Source organism: Lycium barbarum, chromosome 9 (assembly GCF_019175385.1).
Source record: "Lycium barbarum isolate Lr01 chromosome 9, ASM1917538v2, whole genome shotgun sequence".
In the NCBI taxonomy this organism is placed as follows: domain Eukaryota; kingdom Viridiplantae; phylum Streptophyta; class Magnoliopsida; order Solanales; family Solanaceae; genus Lycium; species Lycium barbarum.
In genome coordinates this window covers 107,722,448-107,744,505 of record NC_083345.1, presented here as the reverse complement: position 1 = coordinate 107,744,505, position 22,058 = coordinate 107,722,448, and the positions used below count along the sequence as shown (strand labels likewise).

Here is a 22,058-nt window from a genome sequence, read left to right as displayed (position 1 = left end):
TTCAGTAATTGAACCCGCTTGTATAAAATCCTGGGTCCGCCACTGACCGAACACACCCTTAAACTATCGACTTCATTCATCAAGTGAAACATGTGAGAGATTAATGAGCAATTTCTTTGATAAACATTGAAAGTTTTCATTCAGCTCAAATACATTTATCTCGTTAGTGTCATCTTCAAAGAAACCACATTGTAGATCTAAAAAGGTGTTTCACACCTTCCGTTTGAAATGGTTTGAATCCTTCCTGATCTTAGGTTTTGCAGACTAATAAAATGGAGCTAATTGCATTTTAGTAGTAGTAGGTGCCTAACGCAATTTAATAATTCCCTTAAAAGATTTATCACATGTTGAATTTCGCTTTTGCGAGAAAATAGGACGTGATATTATGTACTCCCTCCTTCTCAAAATATATATGGTGATTCTCTTCTACACGCTCCTTAAGAAATACTTTCTCCGGATAAAAAAGAGTGTTCATTTAGCCATTTACATACTCCTTAAGAAAATACTAACTTTGAGGAAAAAATAGATAATTTGACTAAAATGCCTCTAATTATATAGGTATTGAGATTTAGTCATTTAACACTTAATAAAGACAAATGTGAAAAAGTAAGGTTAATTCTTCCTTAATTTAGTAAGTGAACATTCTTTTTGAACTAAAAAATAAAGTTAAGTGGACGCTATATTCAATTGCATGTATAATAGCTTATTTCTTCCAATGCCCTTTGTTATCATAATTAATTACTAGTAGTATATACTATAATTTTGACAATTTTATTTACTACTAGAAAAAAAAAAGAATAATTTCATAGACCTCTTTCCATGTTTGCCTTTATAACACTCACCTCCCTTTTGATTTGGCATATTACACTTACCTGCCTTGTTTCAAACTTTTTGTAACCAAACTAATTTTAATGACTACACTTGTGTAACCTTCCAAAATCACCCTTTTGTGACCTTAATCATCAAAATGAAAGTTTTCTTAAAAACTCTTTATAATTTGTTTGAAAGTAGCTAACAATTCTTCAACTAAGAAGAAACATTTAGAACGTATGATATCTTTCCCATATTTGAATTCAAAATAAAACTACTGACATTGATATTGGTTACAATGATGAAAAAATATTTTGGCGACACTTGAGATTTTTATAAGTATTATCGTTTGCGATGTGCTTCTTTTGATATTCTATTTATTTCAACCATATTGATTATTTCAGTTTATGCAATTTTAAGTTTATCTCATTTATGGTTACACATTCGGCTAATTTGAAATCTTAACTTGTAGAGAAGAGAGATAAAAACAAAGATTATCCCGTAAATAATTGTCCAAAGTTGATTGCTATTGTGCCTAGCCTTGGTTATTAATTACATCATATTAGATGCAAAATTTAAAAAACACATAATATTTTTTTTAGAAACTAACGAGTAAATATAAATAAAAGGTATGGTAACTCCATCAGAAAGGATATTTATCAGCGAATTTCTTTGCAATTCTTGGTTAACAGGGCCAAGATGATCTAAATTTAAAAGTTGTATTTATTATAAGGTTATCAACCATTGCAAAACATAATAGCATTTGATTGAATTCTTCTACAGAATTTGGGAAATTTTTTAGAGTACGTTTATATATAAAATCTAAAATTTAATAACATGTGCCACATAAGGGTAGTTTTGAAATATTAGAGAAAATATATCACTTAAATTAGTTTGGTTACAAAAAAAATTAAAATAAGGGATATAAGAAAGGTGAGTTTTATAGAGGTAAACATAGAGGGAAGTTAGACAATTTTGTTTCCCTCTTCCCCAAGCAAACCCTCGACCAAGCCACATCAACCGAAAGACTAAGGAAAACGCAGTCGTCTAAAACCCTAAACCCCAAACATCCACACATTGTTCCTTTTTTGCAAAAATTAACTTCCAAAATCAAAAGATGGATGCAATAGCTGCAGCTGAAGAGAGAATAGTAACACAAAGAATAAGACAGAAACTCAACCAAGTTAACACAGCTGCCCAAACACAACTCTCTGGTGTCCAAGACCATATCAATTTTACCCTTCAGGTTTCACACATTCTCTTCTAGATACTCTTTCTGTTTCAATTTGTCCTTTTCAGTCCTTTTCAAAAAGAATATTTTTTTTTAGTCAACTCTTTAATTTCAACTTTTCACAAGATCTTATCGATTATACCCTTCAGGTTTCACAAATTTCTTCTAAATACTCTCTATGTATCAATTTGTTTGTTTTATTTTTCTTTTTTGTCAATTTAAAAAATAAATGTCTCTTTCTTTTTTAGAAAACTGTTTAATTCCAACTTTCTACGTGATATGTTTAAGACGACATTTTGGTACTCCCTCCGCCCCAAAATAAGTGTCACCTCAGCAAAATCATGCCCAATAAAAAATCAATAAATACAATGTGGAGTTTATTAAACTATTTATTATTTATTAAACGCTTTTGAGAATTGAGCAATATTAAAGAATGCTAAGGGCATATTTGGAAACACTTGCCAATTTATATCTTGAATTCCTAAGGTGACACTTATTTTTGAGGAAATAAGATCTCCTGACCTCTTACAATTTGAATGAAAGTAAATGACTTTTTCAAATCTCTTATGTTTAAAAAATGAAGATCTCTTGTAAAATGGTCATAAAACTAAAAAAGATTGTAAAGGGCCAAGTAACCATTTCTCCCCATGAATTTTTGCTAAGGTGACACTTATTTTGGGACAGAGAGAGTGAGTCACAATAGTTAACAATTTAAAACAATTAGAAAGTATTTGAAAAAATTATGGTAAAAAACATATCCTTGACTGACCAAATAGTAACTAAGACAAACAAACTTAAAAGGATATTCTATACAAAATTACTATATAACACTTGCATACAAATTACAACAAATGATACTTGTTTCACAATCTATTCTAAATACTCTCTGATTCAAAATAAGTGTTCACTTAGCCTTTAACAAGCTCCTTAGAAAAATACTAGCTCCTAGTTTTGACTAAAAACCCTCAATTAAAATTTGCATATTACTCCCTCTGATTTAAAATAAGTGTTCACTTAGTCGTTTTCACATCCCTTAAAAAATACTAGCTCCTACAAAAATAGTTATTTTGACTAAACAACCCTTTATTATTGCCTTGAGTAAATATGGAAATATAAAGTTAATTCCTTTTTTATTATGTAAGTGGACACTTATTTTGAGCGAAAATAAAAAGACTAAGAGCCCGTTTAGATTGGCTTATAAGTTGCTTATCAGCTGTTTTCAGTTTTTTTGAATGTTTGGTTGGCCAGCTTATAAGCCATTTTGTGCTAAAATAAGCCCAAAAAAATAATTTGGCCCGTTTGGCTTAGCTTATCTAAAACAGCTTATAAGCTGCTGTTTTCAGCTTATAAGCAACTTTTTTTAAGCCCATCCAAACAGGCTCTAAGTAGACACTTATTTTGATCCAGAGGGAGTATGTTTAGTGTGAACTCGGACATAAAATCTTCAATTTCTTTAAATAAAGTTTACATATTTAGAAACTTACACAAAAAATAATATAAGTCACAGTCACGATAGTAAACATTAACAATTCAAAATATTTAGAAAATATTTGAAAAAATTGTGGTCAGGAAAATATCCGTTGACTGTCCAAATATAATAACTAAGACAAACAAATTGAAATGGATATTCTATACAAAATTATTACTATATAACACTTGCATATGTTTGTTTCATGGGAATTTGCAGCAAGCGTACTTCAAATGTGCTTATGAGTGCTTTGATAGGAAGAAAAATCAAGAGGAGATAGGGAACTGTGTGGAGTATTGCAGTGTTCCGGTTCTTAAAGCTCAGAATTTTGTTGAGGATGAAATGGCCAATTTTCAGGTAAATATTCATTTTTTTATAAAAAAGGTTGACTGAATAGTTTATTGTATTAAATAACATGCATTATATAATTTCTATATGTATTAAATAAACCCAAGCTTAAATCTTTTTTAAAAAAGTTCCCATTTGTTTGGTTCTTCTTAGGGTGTGTTTGGTATGAAAATAAGTAAAAAAGATATTATCCCAAGAGTATTTCTATGTAATGTAGCGAAACAATATGAAGGTGGGATAGGTGGGGGTTCGCAGGTGGCAGGGGTGGGATGGTCAAGGATTGGGGGTTAGGGGCGTTGGGTGGGTGGGGAGGAGACAATAACTTGAAATGTCACTTCTGGAACTTGTTTTCCCTACTTCCATTAGGGAAGCCTTTTTCATCAGTTTTAAGGAACTTGTTTTCCTTAAGTTGACCAACCGAACATGAGAAAATTAGAAAACATTTTCCTTTCATATCAAACACACCCTTAGAGCTTTGAGATTTTGTGCTTGTACCTAAAAAGCTGAAATGTATTGTCCTTGCTCTTGGTTTGTAAGTTATTCTTGAGCTTCATTGGATCCGGCTTATTTTCCATGATCTAAAATATATTAAAGACTTTGGAATGAAGGAAAATATTTTCGTGGTAAATTTTTACAGTGGAAATTAGTCTAGTTGTTATTCCAATGTTTAGTTAGGTATAAAAATAGGTGAGGAATGATTGATACAAGAAGTAGTTTAAGGTATAAGGAATAAGGATAGTCTTTTGGAGAAAATTTTTAGTATTCAAGGTCGACAACAATGTCTAAATATTCGTAGTCCGTAGATGCGAGTGATATGGACTAAGTGGTTGGATGTCTATAAAGAAGAATGACTTCTTCTCATATGTGACGAAAGTCATTTTCCCTCTTTTGGTGAAACTTTCTTGGTTTAAATTTTCTTTCATGTTGTTTCTGTAAGTACACTTGATAAAATGGGTATGTCATATGTATGTTCAATCTTAACATTGCATAGAGCCAATTTTACTTCAGCTTACAGTTAAAGTAACCTTAAGCTAGCTGTGACTATATTATGGTCTTTAGGGTGTTGTAGTGATCACTATAATGAAGTGGATGAAGTGCATTCATAGGCTTGGGGAAAAATGTCTAGAGCTTTATGAATGCCATATTAGGGGTGAAAATGGTAAATGGAAAAGCTAAAATATTGACCACATTTTATTTTTATTTTTTATGAACGCAGAGGAAGTTGGGGAAATGAAGAAACACAAATAGTAAGGATTTATATATCCGACCCTAACTTATTTGGGATTGAGGCATAGTACGTAGTTGTTGTAGAAGAAGTTAGGCAAATGGGAAATGAATATGGAAGGGAATAAAGGTTCATTTATTTGATAGGAAAGAGTTGGATTTGGAAGTGTTTTCCATGAGGTAAATATCCTCCATGGATCACTTTCTCTTGGTCAATTACGTATAAAATAGGACCTGCAAGGGTGGCTCAGTTGGTTGAGCATGGGGCTTTCATAATGGAGGGCTCAGTTCGAAACCCCTGCCTACGACAACAGGGGATTTGCCTTCTGGGTCGAGCTCGTCGCACTGGGCTTGCCTAGTGCGGGTTACCTCTCCTGTGTGGTTTGCGAGCTATTGCACAGGAGTTGGGTTTACCCTGTGCGCACCCAAAGGGTAGCGGCTGCGGGTTCCCATGTCATCAAAAAAAAAAATTATGTATAAAAGTAGGTGCATATGATAATCCACTAAGTGAATGATAGGTTATAACTTATAAGAATATTACTTTGCTGGGTTTTTTGACTCATAAAGGTAACAACAATATAGATGTGTTAAAACAAGTGATATCGAGTAAGAAGTGGAGCTTTGTAAAGGAAAATGACTTCTACCCTTAAGTGACAGAAGTCGTCTTTTTTCATCTGGTTGGAAAATATTTTCTGCCGTACCAGATAGATTGGAGTACTGGACTACATTGCTTGGAATGGAATTTTAGCTTGCATGTTTGTATTTTAAGTTCAGAATGGGGTGTTTATGTGTTTGTTTGTTCCCTTTTATTCTTTTTGGTGAGGATAAGAATTTGTGTTTAAATCTGTCTTCCTTTTATGTATGTAAAGAGTGCTCAAGTCATATTAGCTTGTGTCCCTAATGTACAGTACAGGGTTTGTCCTCTTTTTGCTTAATTTAAAGAAAAAGAAAACAGTTGATCCCAAAAAAAAAAAAAAAAAAAAAAGGAAAAGAAAACAACAGACGGAAGAAAGAAAATAGCTAGTCGAAAGCTTTCTGAATTTTTTCGGGGAGGGGGTGGTGGGCCATTGTGAGCGAAGCATTAAACATTAGGGTGACTTTTAGTATTTAGGTATGTAGCTTGTTGATTCAGGATCCTGCATTGCCTTGTAAGGTTGCTTTAATTCTTGCTTACAACTAAAGTTTTATGAGGTGTGGTTGTTCTATAATGCACATATTTGGTCCTCTTAGTAAGATTTGATTTTCTGCACTTATCATTTGAAAAGAATTGGTTTTCCCCCTACCAATTCTAGGCTCTTGTTCCATGTATATCTGGTTGTTTAGAAGCAATGACTTTTGGAGCATAAAGTGAAGGTTTCCTTGTCTCTACTACCATAATAATGTAAAATATAGATTGACCCATCAACTTTATATTCCTCTTTGTTTTAAATTTTATGAGTCGTTTTGACTTTCTTTTTCAATCAGTATAGAGTAGAATATAAAGTTTCAAAAATAGATGAAATAATACTTCAGCGACTCTTTCTTCTATTGGTTCTTAGTAGCAATCAGTTTTTAGAATAGAGATTAAACTTTTTTTTTTTTGGAATATTATTGAAAGGGCTTCAAATTATTCGTTTGAGAAACAACTTTTTTCTCTCAATTTTGTTTGCTTAACCTTTCGAGGATGATTGGATTTATCCAGAGGAAAGATTGCGTGTTTTCATTTGCTTAACATGCATGCCACGCCCAAACACCCTCAAAGATTTTGCTATAAGGCAAGTGCGCTTTATATTTCTCCCACTGTTAGCTGTCCTCAAAAGAAATTACGAAAGGATATTGAACTTGCTCTTATAGTATGATTTTTTGGGGACATAATATACCTGGGATTGTTTTTGAGGCTATGAACTTGAACGTAGTTTCTGAAATTATTTGTTTCTCCAGCAGAAAAAACTGTGACACTGACAATCTTCATTTCCTTTCTAATTCTTCTTCCCACCCCCAATCCCACACTCCCCACCCTCTCCCACAAAAAAGAAGAAAGGAAAAAAATAAAAAATAAAAAATAAAAAATGTCTCAAATCTAGTGACACATTTTGCATTGGCCAGCTCATCAAACAAAAAAAAAAAAAAAAAAAGTGGACAAGTCCTTCGTGAAGATATAAAATTAGTAGAATAATTCAACTGAAGCTAGTAAGAAACTTATACTACTAATGCAAGAAAGGTAAATAAACTGGATTTTGAAACCAATCCAAAGGTGCTTGCATATTACATTTCAGTCTTGCTGTCCATATTCACTTGTTTCCGTAAATCTTCTTGTCAGTGAAAGACAAAAGTCTGAAATAACCCTTATAAGGATTCTTGATGCTATTTGTTAATACAAAAAGAAAAAAAGAAGTAAAAAGAGGTGTTCTTGATGATAGTCTTCTGTCTTTCCCATATCTTATAATCAAGTAATTTGGTTTCATCTTATATCCTCTCGTTTGCCTGCTCATTGACTTTGTCTCTGCGTATCTTTTCTTCTTGATCATTTAATTTTTGTAAGAGACAGTTGCTGCAATGAAATAAAAACCAGATCTCAATAGTATATTGGCTCCGAAAGAAACATCAACTCATTCTCATTTGATGATTTTCATGTCCTTTGGGATATTTATGGGATGATATAGCTTCTAAATTGGCTCCGTTTACATTATCATGACTGTTCTGGTTGAATTGACAACTTGTTCCTGATTGATAGCCTTGTGTGATATTCTGCGGATAAGAAAGGTCTGCTGTCATTATGAAATCCCCAATGTGTATAACTATAATAGGCTTATTAATTCGTTATTTGATCAAGCATTTTATTAGTGTTTCTGAATGTAATATCTTGATTGCAGGAAAAGATGCAGAGGTCTCTAATGGTCTGCCAGGACAAGTTTGAGACTGCTAAACTCCAGAAGAACAAAAGTGATGCCATAACGGATATGGAATCATGCGTAGACCAGTCGGTCCAAGACAGCATCAAGACATTGCCACATCTGGTTGGTAAATTCAAGGTTTCTCTCGGCATTACTGATTAGAGAAATTTAGCTCGCCATTTACTTGAAGATATAGGCCCTTCTTGTTCTTCTCGTATTATGTTGATTTTAGCTTAAATAGACGCTGAGACAAGTCAAAGAAGCCGAATTAATAAAGATCCATTCAGTTTTGTAAACCATAATTCCAACCTCTTAATTCTTGCTTCTGAAAGGTTATACCTGTAACGATCAAAAAGCTTAAGTTCAATTCAGAAATGTCATTCTTTCTCCAGTTATTTCCTTTCAGACTAATGTGATCCAATGACCATCTCAAATTGCCCTGAAATTCAGCTGGTTGTGATGATTGATCTGTCAGGTGTTGACATAATCTGTAGTTCATGTTTGATATATTGTACAAAAACTATGCCTCAATCTCAAGTGGGCAGGTGGTATGAACCTCTATTGCCCATGTCATTCAATTTAGCTAGTTTGAGTCTAATATTATTAAATTTTAGTTTCTCCAACATTTGAACCTCCTTGCTGTCCATTTTTGATATAATGTGCTTGGTTTAATTCAAGAATGACATAGCTCTTCATCTCCTACAACATAGCTCACAGACCAAAATTCAGTAAATAGCTACATGCCAGTGGCTAAATTATCAGCCCCACAATGCATAATTTTATTTCAGTAGCGTTTACCATAATGTGAGCAATTGCAAAGGGTGAACTTAAATAAAGTGATGGCAAGTAGCGATATAATTTAAAGCGTCTGTTCTGGTGTAAAGTATTTCAAGTTTTCAACGTTTGGCAGTTGAAAGAGAAATCCGCCTCCGTTTCAGGGCCAGGTCAACTAATATTTAGGCCCAACATTAATATATTCTAAAACGATGTCCATTTATTGATAGAATTTATACTTGGTAGCCATTTTTGTTGCTTGTATTTAAAATTTAGCCACAGTTTAGAGAATATTGCAAACCAATCACTGTGGGGAACAAATAATATTACATCCTGTTTAATAAGAAAGCTGAGCAAATTACAAGTTTTTCTTAGATTTCTAACTTAAGATCACTGACCTGAAGTTTGAACTGCAGCTACTCAACTTCAGGCCACTATTCTGAAGTTTGAACTGCTTGCAACTCAACTTGAGGTCACTAGTTTGAAGTTTGAACTGCCATAAACTTTAAGTTACTGGTCTTAAGTTTGAACTACTGAACTTCATCCTAGTAGTTTGAAATTTGAACCGCCATATTCAAACATTTAAGTTAATGATCTTATGTTTGAACTACTGAACTTCATATTAGTAGTCTTAAGTTTAGCTGTAATATTATAATCTTCAGACAAATGTCTTGAAGTTTTGTTAGGATGGAGTAAATCGCAGTATTGAAAGTTTTACTTAAAAATGAAATTGGAAGGAACTTGAATAGAAATACCCATATTGTGTTAAAAGGGGAATGGTTTATATTAGACTAGAAAGCCCCATGAATTCCAAAATCTGACAACGTCAATATCAAACTGAAAAACAAAGAGTACAGAGAAAAAGCGACGAAAATAATGGAAGTAAAAGTTTCGCGATCCAAATCTCATTAAGTTGTGATGGCATCTAATTCTATCCACGAGGCGAACCGTACAACACGAACATGCACAAAAAGAATGATAATAAGTTAATAACATAAATAAATGAATCAGATATCGTGAAAGCTAATACAATCACCTCAAGAATCGGTATCACAAGTTATGAGCTACTAAGAATAAGATCAAGTACAATTCTGATACAAAAATACAATTTGATTGAATACAAAGACAGAAGTAAACGACTTTAAGATACCGCGAATTAGATGACAAATCAATACTGATACACTGGTAGGCCTCCAGAGCTTTCTGACGAACTTTGCAAAAACTCAAACTCATAATTGCTCAGAGGGTGTAGCAAATATAGTGTGAAAAAACCAACACGTACTTAAACGCTCCTTCGACTATGTTAATGAGGGTTGTGGTTCGATTTAGACTTTGTGTCGTACATGAAACTTTTGCTTCATTTTGAGGGATCGGTTATTATCTATGATTTGATCGTATTTTGGGTAATGAGCTTGTGCTAACATGTTAAACAGAAATGATTCGTCTAATGAGTTGTAGATTTTAGGTGCCAATCGTGGCCCATAAATTTGAATCTTGACGGACACAATTAGGATGATAAACTATTACTTCCTCTATCTCAATTTATGTGATACTTTTCGCGTTTCGAGATTCAAACTTCATGAACTTTGATCAACATTTTAAAATGTATTTTTTTACCAAATTGATATGAGAAAAGTTGAAACTTATAGTACTTTTTATATAGTTTTTAAATATATAAATTTTAATATTAAAATATTAAGTTAATCTAATCTAATTTAGTTTTCAAATTTAATAAAATTGAATTTCGAAAAATTGAGACTGAAGAAGTAGTTCTAGTTGAGTACGCCACAAATATTCTCAGCTTCCAAATGTTACCTTCTCTTTTCTGCCGACCATGTAAAGTAATTAAGAAAATATAAAAATATAATGAATGCTGATTGCTGAGTGGAAATTGACTGAATGCATCTTTAATTTTACAAACTTACCAACTCACAAGTCACAACTACTACAACTATTAAAGAACAGGGAATGCCTATGTCCCTCTCGTTTATTTCTAATTTTTCTTTCTTCATCAATGATTGACCAAATTAATTGTTTGAAAATAAACACAAAGTATTTTATAGTATCACTGAATATTTGTCCATTTATGCCCCATGGCTTATCTATTACTATTATAGTAAATAAAATAAAAAAAGGACAGGATATTATTTGCCAAACGTGGGGTTTCCTTTTCCTTATCACCTTCAGATCCTACGTACTGTCGCAAAATTATAGTACATGCAATATTAGTAAACCAACAAACAGTCAATTGTCTATTACTGCATCATAGACACGTGAAGATAAGTCCAATTATGTTGGATTCGGCCCCGAAAACTAACTTAAGTCCAAGGATTTACTTTCTTTTTTTAACGAAAATGAGCAGTTCGAACCTTTTCTTCCAACGACATGCATTAAAAAATTATTAACTTTTCTCTCTTTCTCATCTTCCAACGATCGTTAATTTGTTTTTCTTCTGCAATTCTTTACATTCTGTCAAAATCCGTCAACTTAACTATTTACATTCTGTGTAGATTAAATTTTATCTGCTAAAAATTAACTTGGTGAAAAAGACTATTTCAAAGTTTAATAAATTTGGGGATTTCGTTAAATATAGGTACTTTTCTTTATCCAAATTATGTTGTAAATATTTTGGTCACTAGTGGTATGTTTGAAGCATGATCTACAATTTTTTAAATTAGATGTCATTGATTAGATCTTTCGTTTGTGTAAAATTGGAGAGAAATTAGTAATAATAAATTATTTGGTTAAATTGTTAGTTTAAATTGTTAATATTTAGATTAGTTATCATCCTGAAGTGGGTGCATATACTTCGAGAATATTTTAATCACATCATTAAGCACATAATTAATCATAAATAGAAGTTTGTTCCCGAGCTTCTCTACTTCATACTTGGTCGAAGCTGACGACATGAGAAAACTTGTCCTCCAAAAAATGTAGTGTAACACAAGTTATTTTTTAAAGTAGCACAATTACAATCCAAGAGAGAGCGGTCAAAGAATTTGAAATATAGTTAAGACAGTCCATATTTTTTTCTTGTTACAAATTAATTCAACCCACATCAACAAGAAGACGTTAGGATTTACTTGTTGTTATCGATAATTAATCTTGTAAGCTTCTCTAATAAAAAAAAATACTTATATTTTTCATTTGCCTAAATTTTATTTGTTGTAAATGAACTTCGAATATGACACGAGTTTTTCTTTCTTTCTTTTCAATGAGACTTTATTGTTAGTGTTGGGTGAGATTCAATCAGTATGACTAGAGTTGCTTATGTATTTTATACTTTTTTTCTTAAAAATATTTGTTTTTGTTATTTTTTGACAATGATCTAAAGGAAGTTATGGGCATTACTATGGGACAAATTCTTTTCGCATTATTTTTTTCGTCGCATATAACGGTTTTGAAGAAATAAACAATATAATAATTCCATGTCATAGTTAGGTAAATCATCCAATTAAGGACGTCATAGCTTAACTGTTTTCTTTTGTTATTATCTGTTTTTCAATGGTTCACATTTTTTGGCTTTCACATAAATGATAAAACAGATTTTTTTCTGCTAAACAGAGTAATTAGGCCCTTAATTTTACATCTCTAAATGATCCTCTGCCAATCGCCTTTAAAATTAAACTACCTGCCTAATATCTTGAGTAAATTTCACAAAAGGTCACTCAATTATGAGTTATTATGTAGCAAAGTCATTTAATTTTATTTTTGTATTAATAAAGTCACTCAACTTAGATTTTTTCTCTTATAAAATCATTCAGCCAAATTTGTCATAAGAAAAATCTGACAAGGCAAATAAATAATAGTAATTTATCCATATCTTAGACCCGACCGACCCACCCACAAATCAAAATGGGTCTTTAGGTAGAACGCCTATTTCCATTAAGTTATGAACCTATCTCTAAATGCAAGGATATTTATTGTTCACTTCCTTTTTCGGGGATTGAAATAGTAGTTTTTATTGTTACAATGGAAAGGCTTGGTCGTTATGGTGGTGAGGCAGAGGATGTGTGAAATTGAGAGAAATGAATTTTTGTAGTCGTGGATATTTGTGTATATCCCGCCTGTATATGTATATATCTGGCGTGTATATATATGTATCCCCATGTATATATATATGTGTGTGTGTACATGCATATCTGCATGTGATATACATTGATATACACGTGAATATTGTGTAGAAAGTGACGTTCTTCCAAGTCCATTTCAACTTTGAATTTTAACTCCAAACTAGTCCATATATATCCAAGGGTTACTAATGGATACCAACCAAGCCACGCTCGCTCAAAAACAATTTCAAAAAGATTTAGATTTCGAATTGAATTTTCAAATTAGTCTTTAATTCTGATTCTTTAAAAGATTGCATACTTTAAGGAAGAATATAATATAGTTTGCTAGGAATGGCAATACCACGGCAATGTCTCCAGATGGTTCTTTATGTGCTAGAGGAAGAAAGGATGGAGTTATTTTTGTTGCGGTATTTAGCTGAAGGGAAGTTATTGCACTCACCATTAGGAATTTTATGGTTGATCTTCCAGTTGATCTAAAGCAAGAGAGTGAAATTGCTACTTAATGAACTGCTTCTGGCAAAAACAAGGCGGGTTCTTATTTGAAGACAAAAGAAGAAGAAATATCAATATGTGTCCCGTGGGAAAAGGTTGTAAACACTTTTGTTATTTCTATCAACCTTCTTTCTTTGTTACGGGGTTACAAAATGAATTTCTTTGCTAATTAACCTGATTAATTTGTATCAGTTTCCCTGAGATAGTTTAGCTTTTCCAGAAGTTTTAATTAAGATGAATGGGCTTGTGAATTGATGACATTTTGTTCAGTTACGTATTAGTCTTCTTATAGTCATGTCCTCTTAATTCATAGAAATATATTTTGACCATTCTACCATTATGCACAACATTCCTTTCAATATAATTTCCAATAAAATTGTCCATGTTAATATCCTCTTACTTGGACTGGACCACACAATCGACTCTTTTTTTTTTTTTTTGGGTTGGAACAAAAGTCAACATCATGGTGTTGGGATTGAGGAATGACTCCGTATTTGTATATAATCAATATTCTAAAGTAAAACATGAAGAAGGAGATATAATGCTTTGCCTCTCCTATTACATATTGATTATTGAGATTTTCCAACACTATATATCTTAATGAAGCTTACAAAAATTAGAACTTGGGGAGTTACGTTGGGGGAATATGGTAAGTTGTTTAGTGTTAATGGAGAAGGACATATTATCCTCGTGATCTTAGTTTGATAAGGCAATCATACTATCAACTTGATCGCGCTATAGTATATGTTAATGTTACTTTCTTTCAGATAATTAAGTAAGATTCAACTTCAAAATCACAAAGGATTGATAGTTGATAGTTGATAGTTGATAGTCAGTCCATAAATAAATTCTAGATAATTAAATCCCAGGATATTAAGCAGATCAGTAGAATTTAGAAAATCCCTTGAAAAAAAAAACTAAATAAAAAAATCAAGTAGATGATAACAATAACTTTGCTTGTTTAGATAGATATTTTATTGAAAAATTTATTTGATGTCACCGATGATCATGTCGGAAAATCTTTAACTATAAGATACAATAAAATAAACTACTTCTATCATTATAATTGCTGATATTTGTTATTGTTACTATTTTGTGATCATCGCCAACATTGTGTGTTAATTGTTAATAAAATGAGCTATCATGCAAGTTCTCGGTTCTCTACGTAGGATACGTTGCCCATATTTTAGATTCATTGGTACACTAAAGTACAATCAATAGAAGACACCATAGTGTAGGCATATTATTTGTGTAGCCAAGGTGTACGAAACTATTTTTTCTTAAAAAAAGACGTTACTATTTAGTTTTTAAGGTCCAATCCAAAACTATCCAATTCGATATCCCATTATAAATACTGCAAGAATGGCATAGACAAAGTCCATATATAACCAGAAGTTATTCAGAGAATTTGAATTCCATAAAAGAATTCTACTATTTATTTTTTTTTTTTGAAAATGGCTTTTCGCAATGGCACCACCACCACCACTATAAACCACCAGAATGGCGCTTCAATTATCCTTAAAAATGGCAGCACCGATGAGTTTGGGTGTATTAAGCCCGGGTGGTTCTCGGAGTTTAGCCAATTGTGGCCTGGTTAGTCAGCTATGTTTTTCCATGAGCTGTCTAGTAGTATTATTATTTTCATTTGAGTTCTAAACTTTTTTTCTCCATGTAATTCTATAAAGACCATTTCAATAGGATGACTAGCAAAGAATTGCAATAGAAATTAGGCAGAATACCTAAAGACCCCCTTAACTTGACTGTTTTATTCAAATTCCCCATAAACTATATCTGGTCCTAGTTAACCCTTTATATTTGACTTCTTTATAATCATTATTACCTCAAACAATTAACTGGTCCTAATTATGGAGTTTCCCACTATCGTTCTACAACATTTTCGAAAAAATATCTTCTAATACAAATCATTGTTTCTTGCAGGCGAAGCATTCTCACTCAAAATTGAAAAGTTACTATTCCGAGGGAAGTCTGATTATCAAGATGTTATGCTCTTTGAGGTAATCTTGTAAGGTTTAACTTCTATGCATTGCCAGCATATAGCAAATTTATATAACTAGGTCATATATAAATATTATATTACTTTTGTATAAAAGATAATTACATAAATATTTTAATCAGAAAAAACTAATCCATGATAAGTATTAATTGGTAATCTGGTAAAAATTGTTAATAATACTTATTATCATATGTTAAATTACACGTATAAAAAATATTTGTAGTATATACTCTCTCCACTTCATTTTACGTAACATGTTTAGCTGGACAACTGGTTTTACTAAAGGGCATCTCATGATATTCATATCGATCTATTATGCGCCTTTGCACCTAGCATTGTGGTCATTTTCTTCAAGCAAGGATGACTTTTGACATCTATAGTCTTAAATATATCATGATATTTGTGCGACTATAAATTCATGTCATTAAGAGAAAAATAAAATTAAGATTAAATTATATTCATCGATTGAGAAATATCATTATTACTTTTTAAACCGACTAAAAATAATATATATATATATATATAAAAGACATAAAATGGAACATAAGAAGTATAAGTTATGGTGTGACACTTCTCATTGATATTATACAATACATGCAGTCAACAACTTATGGGAAAGTTCTGACTTTGGATGGAGCAATTCAACACACAGAAAATGGTGGATTTCCATACACGGAAATGATCGTTCATCTCCCACTTGGTTCCATTCCCAATCCAAAAAAGGTTTTTCTTTACCTTTGATCTATTTCTCTTTTAAATAATACAATGATATTTACTGTTTTATTCCATTTTAATTATTTAATAGGTGTTGATCATCGGTGGAGGAATTGGTTTTACATTATTCGAAGTCCTTCGCTACCCTACAATCGAAAAAATAGACATAGTTGAGATTGATGACGTTGTAGTAGATGTAAGTAAAACAAGAATCTTACTCTTTGTGATTTTTATTTTTGGTTAACATAAAAAAGGATTTTTGAAAGAATAAACTCCTTTTTTTTTGTTTTTTTTTTTTTGTTTCTTGCAGGTATCTAGGAAATTCTTCCCTTACCTAGCAGCTGGTTTTGATGATCCCCGTGTAACACTAGTTCTTGGAGATGGTATATGTATATTAATTTGACATCATTTTATATTCAATTTTATTTTATTCTTTTCTAATTTGAGCATTTTCGTCATTCCATTCTTATTTTTCTTTGTCTTTCTCTTCTCCTCTTAGGGGCTGCATTTGTGAAAGCTGCACAAGTAGGATATTATGATGCCATTATAGTGGACTCTTCTGATCCAATTGGTACTTTATTTACGCCAAGACTCTATTAGTTAATTCACTTAATAAGTTAAATAATGTAATCACGGAATGGGTTCGCGCTATATAAATTGACACCGATTTTTTCTTTTATATATTATCACATAAAGCTCTTCATATTAAGCATGATATACATGGTAATTCGGAAAGTAGATCGAGTAACTATCTTCAACAATCCGTTAAGGTCCAATTACAAAAATTTTGTTAGTGTATATAACTTAAACTCCTTTATAAGTTTCATCTTTTGTTTCTAAAACAATTTCAGGTCCAGCAAAAGAATTGTTTGAGAGGCCATTCTTTGAGGCAGTAGCCAAAGCTCTTAGGCCAGGAGGAGTTGTATGCACACAGGCTGAAAGCATTTGGCTTCATATGCATATTATTAAACAAATTATTGCTAATTGTCGTCAAGTCTTTAAGGGTTCTGTCAACTACGCTTGGACTACTGTTCCTACATATCCAACGTATTTCTATTTCTCACCCTTTATCTTTCTATTTATGTATATTTCCGAATGAGGCGGAGTCAAAAATTTTAGTTTATAAGTTTTGGTTTACAATTCATTTTGCTTACTGAATTTTGAATTGATTAGTTATACATATTAAATGAATTTTTAACACGAAATATAAGAGTTTAACTCAAAATACTGCCGAACTTTGATACTAACACTGTGGCTCCGCGTATGTTTTCAAGGGAGGTGTAATTAGAAAATTAAATGTTCATACAACTCGTGCTATTTTCTTAATTATGATTATAGATACTGACATAATAACCATATTTTACGATATCGATTAAATTTTAACATGTTATAGTTTACCTTATCAGGGACCTAATTATGCTAATTAATATTTTTTTACTAACCGGTGGTGTATGAAACTTAATTTATTTATTTTTCAATTCTAGGGTTAACAGGTGCATAGATTCTAAATTTTTCATGAAATGCAGAATCACGTCTGTATAAATAACGTGAACAAAAATTCTCTTTCCACTAATGTTTTGTGAAAATACGATATATAGTTATAGTACTGTTTTTGTTCAGAGGAAAATTTGATAGGGTATATTTCTTAGTTGGGAATATCGAAGTTACCAATTAGGTTTATGACTAAGTTACCGGAAAATTTTGATTAATTTCAGAGGGGTAATTGGTTATATGCTTTGCTCTACGGAAGGACCAAAAGTTGACTTCAGAAATCCAGTCAACCCAATTGACAAAAAGCCTTCTCATATCAAATCCAAAGGACCTTTGAAGTTCTACAATTATGATGTAACTACACTTTCCATATCCATTTACTTTTTTTATTTCAGTGTCTTTTATTGTTTAAATATCTAAAGCAAATCCTTTCCTTAATGTCTTTTTGTTTTCTTAGATTCATAAAGCAGCTTTTATTTTGCCATCGTTCGCAAGGAATTTGATGGAGTTGGAATGAAATTCATTAAGCAAGTTTTCTGGATCGTTTGAAGGCGTAAAAATGGTTTCACCTTGGAGCTATCTTGAGTTCTGTATTGTTATATTTTTTGAGATGTCAGAAATAATTTAGTGTTGTACATATGTGGACGACGTTGTTTTTGTTGATGGTTATTTTAAATAAAAGGAAAGTTAATTGTACTTGGTCAGGTGAAACAATTTGTCAATTATTTGCAAACTATTATCTAAGATAAAATTACAAACAAAAAAAAAAATTAAAATATTTTATCATGCTATACTATTTCTTAGACACAAATTGCCACGACTCAAAACAGAGGTCAATAACGAGCAGATAAATAAGTTATTCAACTTTAGCAAAACTAACAACACATCATAAAGTATAAATATTCATTGGACTCAACCGCTAGAATTCCCATGATCTGCTACAGCTCATATCTTAGACACACACACACACACAGACAAAAAAAAAAAAAAAAAGACAAAATCAAGCATAACAGTAATCAAAACATTATATGCAATCAAATGCAAGGAGCAAGTTACATAAAACGATACTCCCTCCGTCCCAATTTAAGTGTCTTAGTTTGACTTGACACGGAGTTTAGGAAATAAATAGTGATTTTTGAATCTTGTAGTCTTATAAATTAAAGATGGATAAAGTAGCAAAAAGTACTTTGAGTCTTGTGATTTTAAACTTGCACGTAGGATGTTTAAATTGTTAATTTCCTAAATATAGAAAGAGACATCCATTTTGGGACAGATCAATAAAAAAAGTAAAACACTTAAAATGGGAAAGAGGGAGTAAAAAGATTCCTACAAAATAAGCTAGCTAGGTCCAGATTGGTCTTTATCGCGTGCATAAGAGCGGGGCTCTTGGAGAAGATTGATAGTTCTAGCAAAAGCCAATTAAGTTTTAGAACACTAATTGCAGCAAAACACGTACTTAAATTTGACGTGATTAAAATATCCGTGAGGTGTAAATACTACACCTTGCGATTAGTGTAATTTTTAGGACATGGTATTGGAAGTATGATAAATTGGAACAAACTAGAATTGGTGAAACACTCAAAATACATTAAAATCCGAAGTTAGAGACTCAGTTGGTGATAGTCTCGCATGCCAATACAGCAGACGACCCTCCCGCGGGGGGGGGGGGGGGGGGGGGTTGTTGTAGTAGTAATTGGGTACCAAGTTGTCTTTATTTGCTAATATTACCCTAACTTTCTATTTGGCTGAACTTGGTTCTTTAGATGTTTATCGTGAAATCACCAGATAAATGTAAAGTGCGAAATAAAGTAAAGCACAAAAGATTTTACGTGGAAAATTATCACCTAGTTCAAAGGTGTAAACGCCATGACCTACTCCATTAGAATTTAACCCAAAATTCCACTAAAATAATTAGTCAATTCAAATTACAACTCTTGTAACCTAAGATATTACTCTACGCCTCAATCCCAACTATAACTAGACTATTTCTCCCTTTAAAGTTAACTCAAACTTGAAGCAAGAAGAACTTAATCCAAGCCCATCACCTTTCAGACTAACCAACTCTAGCTTGAAACAAATTGTTTTTCAATAGAAAAAGACCTACAAGTGCTTCTAACTAAGCAAATTATGTTACAACTCGATAACATACTATAATTCTAGGCATCAAAATTTTAATTGAATTAATCCATACGAATAATTTCATTCTAAGTTATTGACATGTTGAACAAGTCAAATTTCAGTTAAGAAAATCAGATTAATTATTTAAGTCAAAATTACATGACTTGAATGAAATCCAAATTACATTTGGGTTAGTCCATTAAATTGAGTCTCTACAAGACGAGTCCAACCCACGTCTTTCTAGCCCAAGGTCTGCAAGAATTACTTGGATACCAAAACACCCCAAGCTCTAGCTCACACCTCTATTAAGGGGTCACATATCCCCTTTTGAAGGAATCAAAAAAGTTGCATAGCATCTTCACTAGAGGCAAAGGAGAACAACAACATCTACATAAATCTTCTCCAAAGGTCTTCAACAAGAAGGAGAGTTTGAGAGATGTGTTCCCGCAAGAGCAATCCAAAGTGCTGCTCAAAGTTCTTCCAAGATTCAACACATCAACAGAAGTTCATCCTTCATTCGAGAAAGATGCTACATTAGCGCTCGAATCAAGGCGAACAACATGGAGATTAGAATCAAGGGATACATCTAGAATTGTACTCACAAAATATTCAATACAATGATTTTTTCTCACATTTAGTTTGTAATTACAGTTATTTATTTTCTACTAGCAAAATTTATCGCAAACAATAATAAACTAAAACAGAACTCAATAAATTAAACTAAATGAGCGAAACAAGTATCTAGCTTGGACGTTCTTGACACACTGTTGCAACTTGTTGAACTCTCAAGACTTGAAAACTCAAATTTGCTCTTGACTTGCTTTTGGGACTCTCAATATCACGTGTATTTCTACAAAAGCAACTTGAACAATACATAAATAGGTGTATACATATATATAAATGGAACAGGTTCAGTCACCTTAAAAACTGTCCAAAAATTAGCATGCAGTTTCTCTTAAATTCAAATCCTAGTCTAACTCAATCTGATCTTTGTGAACACGACATTACATTGTGTAAATCGACTTTACTCTTTCACATTAATGCACCTAAAATCTTTTCTATTATAAAATGCAGTCACGTGTCCAGCACAAAGATTACAAACATGTTTGAAATTTAATTTCCCAAACCTTTTCCTAGTTGAATTAAGACTCACTTTGAAGTACCTAATCCTCGTCACATTCAGCCCAAAACTCAACAAGCTCAATTAACATCACAACACTTAAGCACATCTTGGACCTCACATATAATCAGTCATACTACATTGTTCATTTTATTTATTAATCACAAAACACTCTTAATTCAACAGATAATGTTGTCGTTGCCACCATTTGGACAATCAGAAACTGAGGTATGGCAATGCAATCCTCAGATAAGAGAATGATCAGCTCAGAGAAGAATTGACGAGAGAGGCAGACAATCTAATAATTTACATTGTAATGCTTTTTTTTTTATTTGGGTCCTTGTGACTTTATTTGGCTCTGCCCTACAAAATCTGCTCTTTTGCTTTCTATTTTGTTCTGAGATTGATAACATTGTCAGATTAATGTTTGGTAAGCATGTTTTATTTGTGCTTGTGTTGTAGCCCGATCAACCATGAGTTTTGCATTAACTATACTGCATCTATTTTTTAGCTATGCGACTTTTCGATGATGTCAAAAAGAAGGAAGATATATTGAAATGTACTTGTGTTGGTAAAGTTTCTATTTTTTTTTTTTAATTGAAGTCCACTTGTGCGTGTGTACATGAACAACTTCAAATTTATGATAGATACTGGTGTACAAGCACACTTATTTTTCAATCATTGAAAAGGGACAATTTATTGGTATTGATGATAATTAACAAATACAATGTGATATGTGTGGTGATTGTGATGTGTATAACCAGGCCTTATGGTGTGTTGCGAAGCACGCCTAGACTACGATATTTTAGGAAACCATATCCGTGTGTATCTTCATTTTATTCATGTGCAATATATTTGGGATAATCACACAAGATTCTCCTAACTAATTGAGTCGTAAAAGGATTCTTCGTATTCAGATCCGTATGGTTAATTTTGGTAAGACGCGTCCTAGGAATCCTTTTTTGAAAAGGACTCCGATCAATTTGGTTTCCTTTCTAGGAGTCCTTCCTCGAAAAGATATCTGAATTAACTGGTCTCTTTACTTGCATGCTTACTAACATGATTGGCATATATTGTGTACTGTCTTACAGGAAATAGACATTCACACATATTAAGAGTTTTTGCAGGCAGTTCAGAGCATTTACCCAATTCATTTTCTTGAGAGTTCAAATCATGTTGTCCATCTGTGACTGTGTAACCGAACCAGGCTGGAGACATTGGTCCTTGTATCACTGTTTTGATTCATTGAGTTTAGTCCTAGTTCATTTTTCATAGGCTTTCGAGTTGTAACCATTTGCTTATTCAGAA

At 32.3% G+C, this 22,058-nt stretch overlaps 2 protein-coding genes across 2 annotated transcripts; both read left to right on the top strand.

The window, feature by feature from the left end:
• Nucleotides 1-1,756: 1,756 nt before the first annotated feature.
• Nucleotides 1,757-8,587, top strand: LOC132609309 (uncharacterized). Its single transcript, XM_060323223.1, has 3 exons — nucleotides 1,757-2,056; nucleotides 3,729-3,866; nucleotides 7,934-8,587. The coding sequence occupies exons 1-3, from the start codon at nucleotides 1,928-1,930 to the stop codon at nucleotides 8,114-8,116; spliced, it is 450 nt and encodes a 149-aa protein (XP_060179206.1). The 5' UTR covers nucleotides 1,757-1,927; the 3' UTR covers nucleotides 8,117-8,587.
• Nucleotides 8,588-14,696: 6,109 nt separating this feature from the next.
• On the top strand, nucleotides 14,697-18,596 carry LOC132611393 (putrescine N-methyltransferase 1-like). The gene is made up of 9 exons (XM_060325833.1): nucleotides 14,697-14,886; nucleotides 15,232-15,308; nucleotides 15,908-16,030; nucleotides 16,113-16,217; nucleotides 16,332-16,404; nucleotides 16,521-16,592; nucleotides 16,873-17,068; nucleotides 17,737-17,866; nucleotides 17,970-18,596. The coding sequence occupies exons 1-9, from the start codon at nucleotides 14,748-14,750 to the stop codon at nucleotides 18,027-18,029; spliced, it is 975 nt and encodes a 324-aa protein (XP_060181816.1). The 5' UTR covers nucleotides 14,697-14,747; the 3' UTR covers nucleotides 18,030-18,596.
• The last annotated feature ends 3,462 nt before the right edge of the window (nucleotides 18,597-22,058 follow it).

What these genes read in the sequence shown, in the direction of transcription:
- LOC132609309 (XM_060323223.1), top strand. Translation starts at nt 1,928, where the DNA reads ATGGATGCAATAGCTGCAGCTGAAGAGAGAATAGTAACACAAAGAATA. An exon ending in ATATCAATTTTACCCTTCAG is followed by an intron (nt 2,057 to 3,728) that starts GTTTCACACATT and finishes GGGAATTTGCAG; the next exon opens with CAAGCGTACTTCAAATGTGC. An exon ending in ATGAAATGGCCAATTTTCAG is followed by an intron (nt 3,867 to 7,933) that starts GTAAATATTCAT and finishes TCTTGATTGCAG; the next exon opens with GAAAAGATGCAGAGGTCTCT.
- LOC132611393 (XM_060325833.1), top strand. Translation starts at nt 14,748, where the DNA reads ATGGCTTTTCGCAATGGCACCACCACCACCACTATAAACCACCAGAAT. An exon ending in GTTTAGCCAATTGTGGCCTG is followed by an intron (nt 14,887 to 15,231) that starts GTTAGTCAGCTA and finishes TGTTTCTTGCAG; the next exon opens with GCGAAGCATTCTCACTCAAA. An exon ending in GGACTCTTCTGATCCAATTG is followed by an intron (nt 16,593 to 16,872) that starts GTACTTTATTTA and finishes AAACAATTTCAG; the next exon opens with GTCCAGCAAAAGAATTGTTT.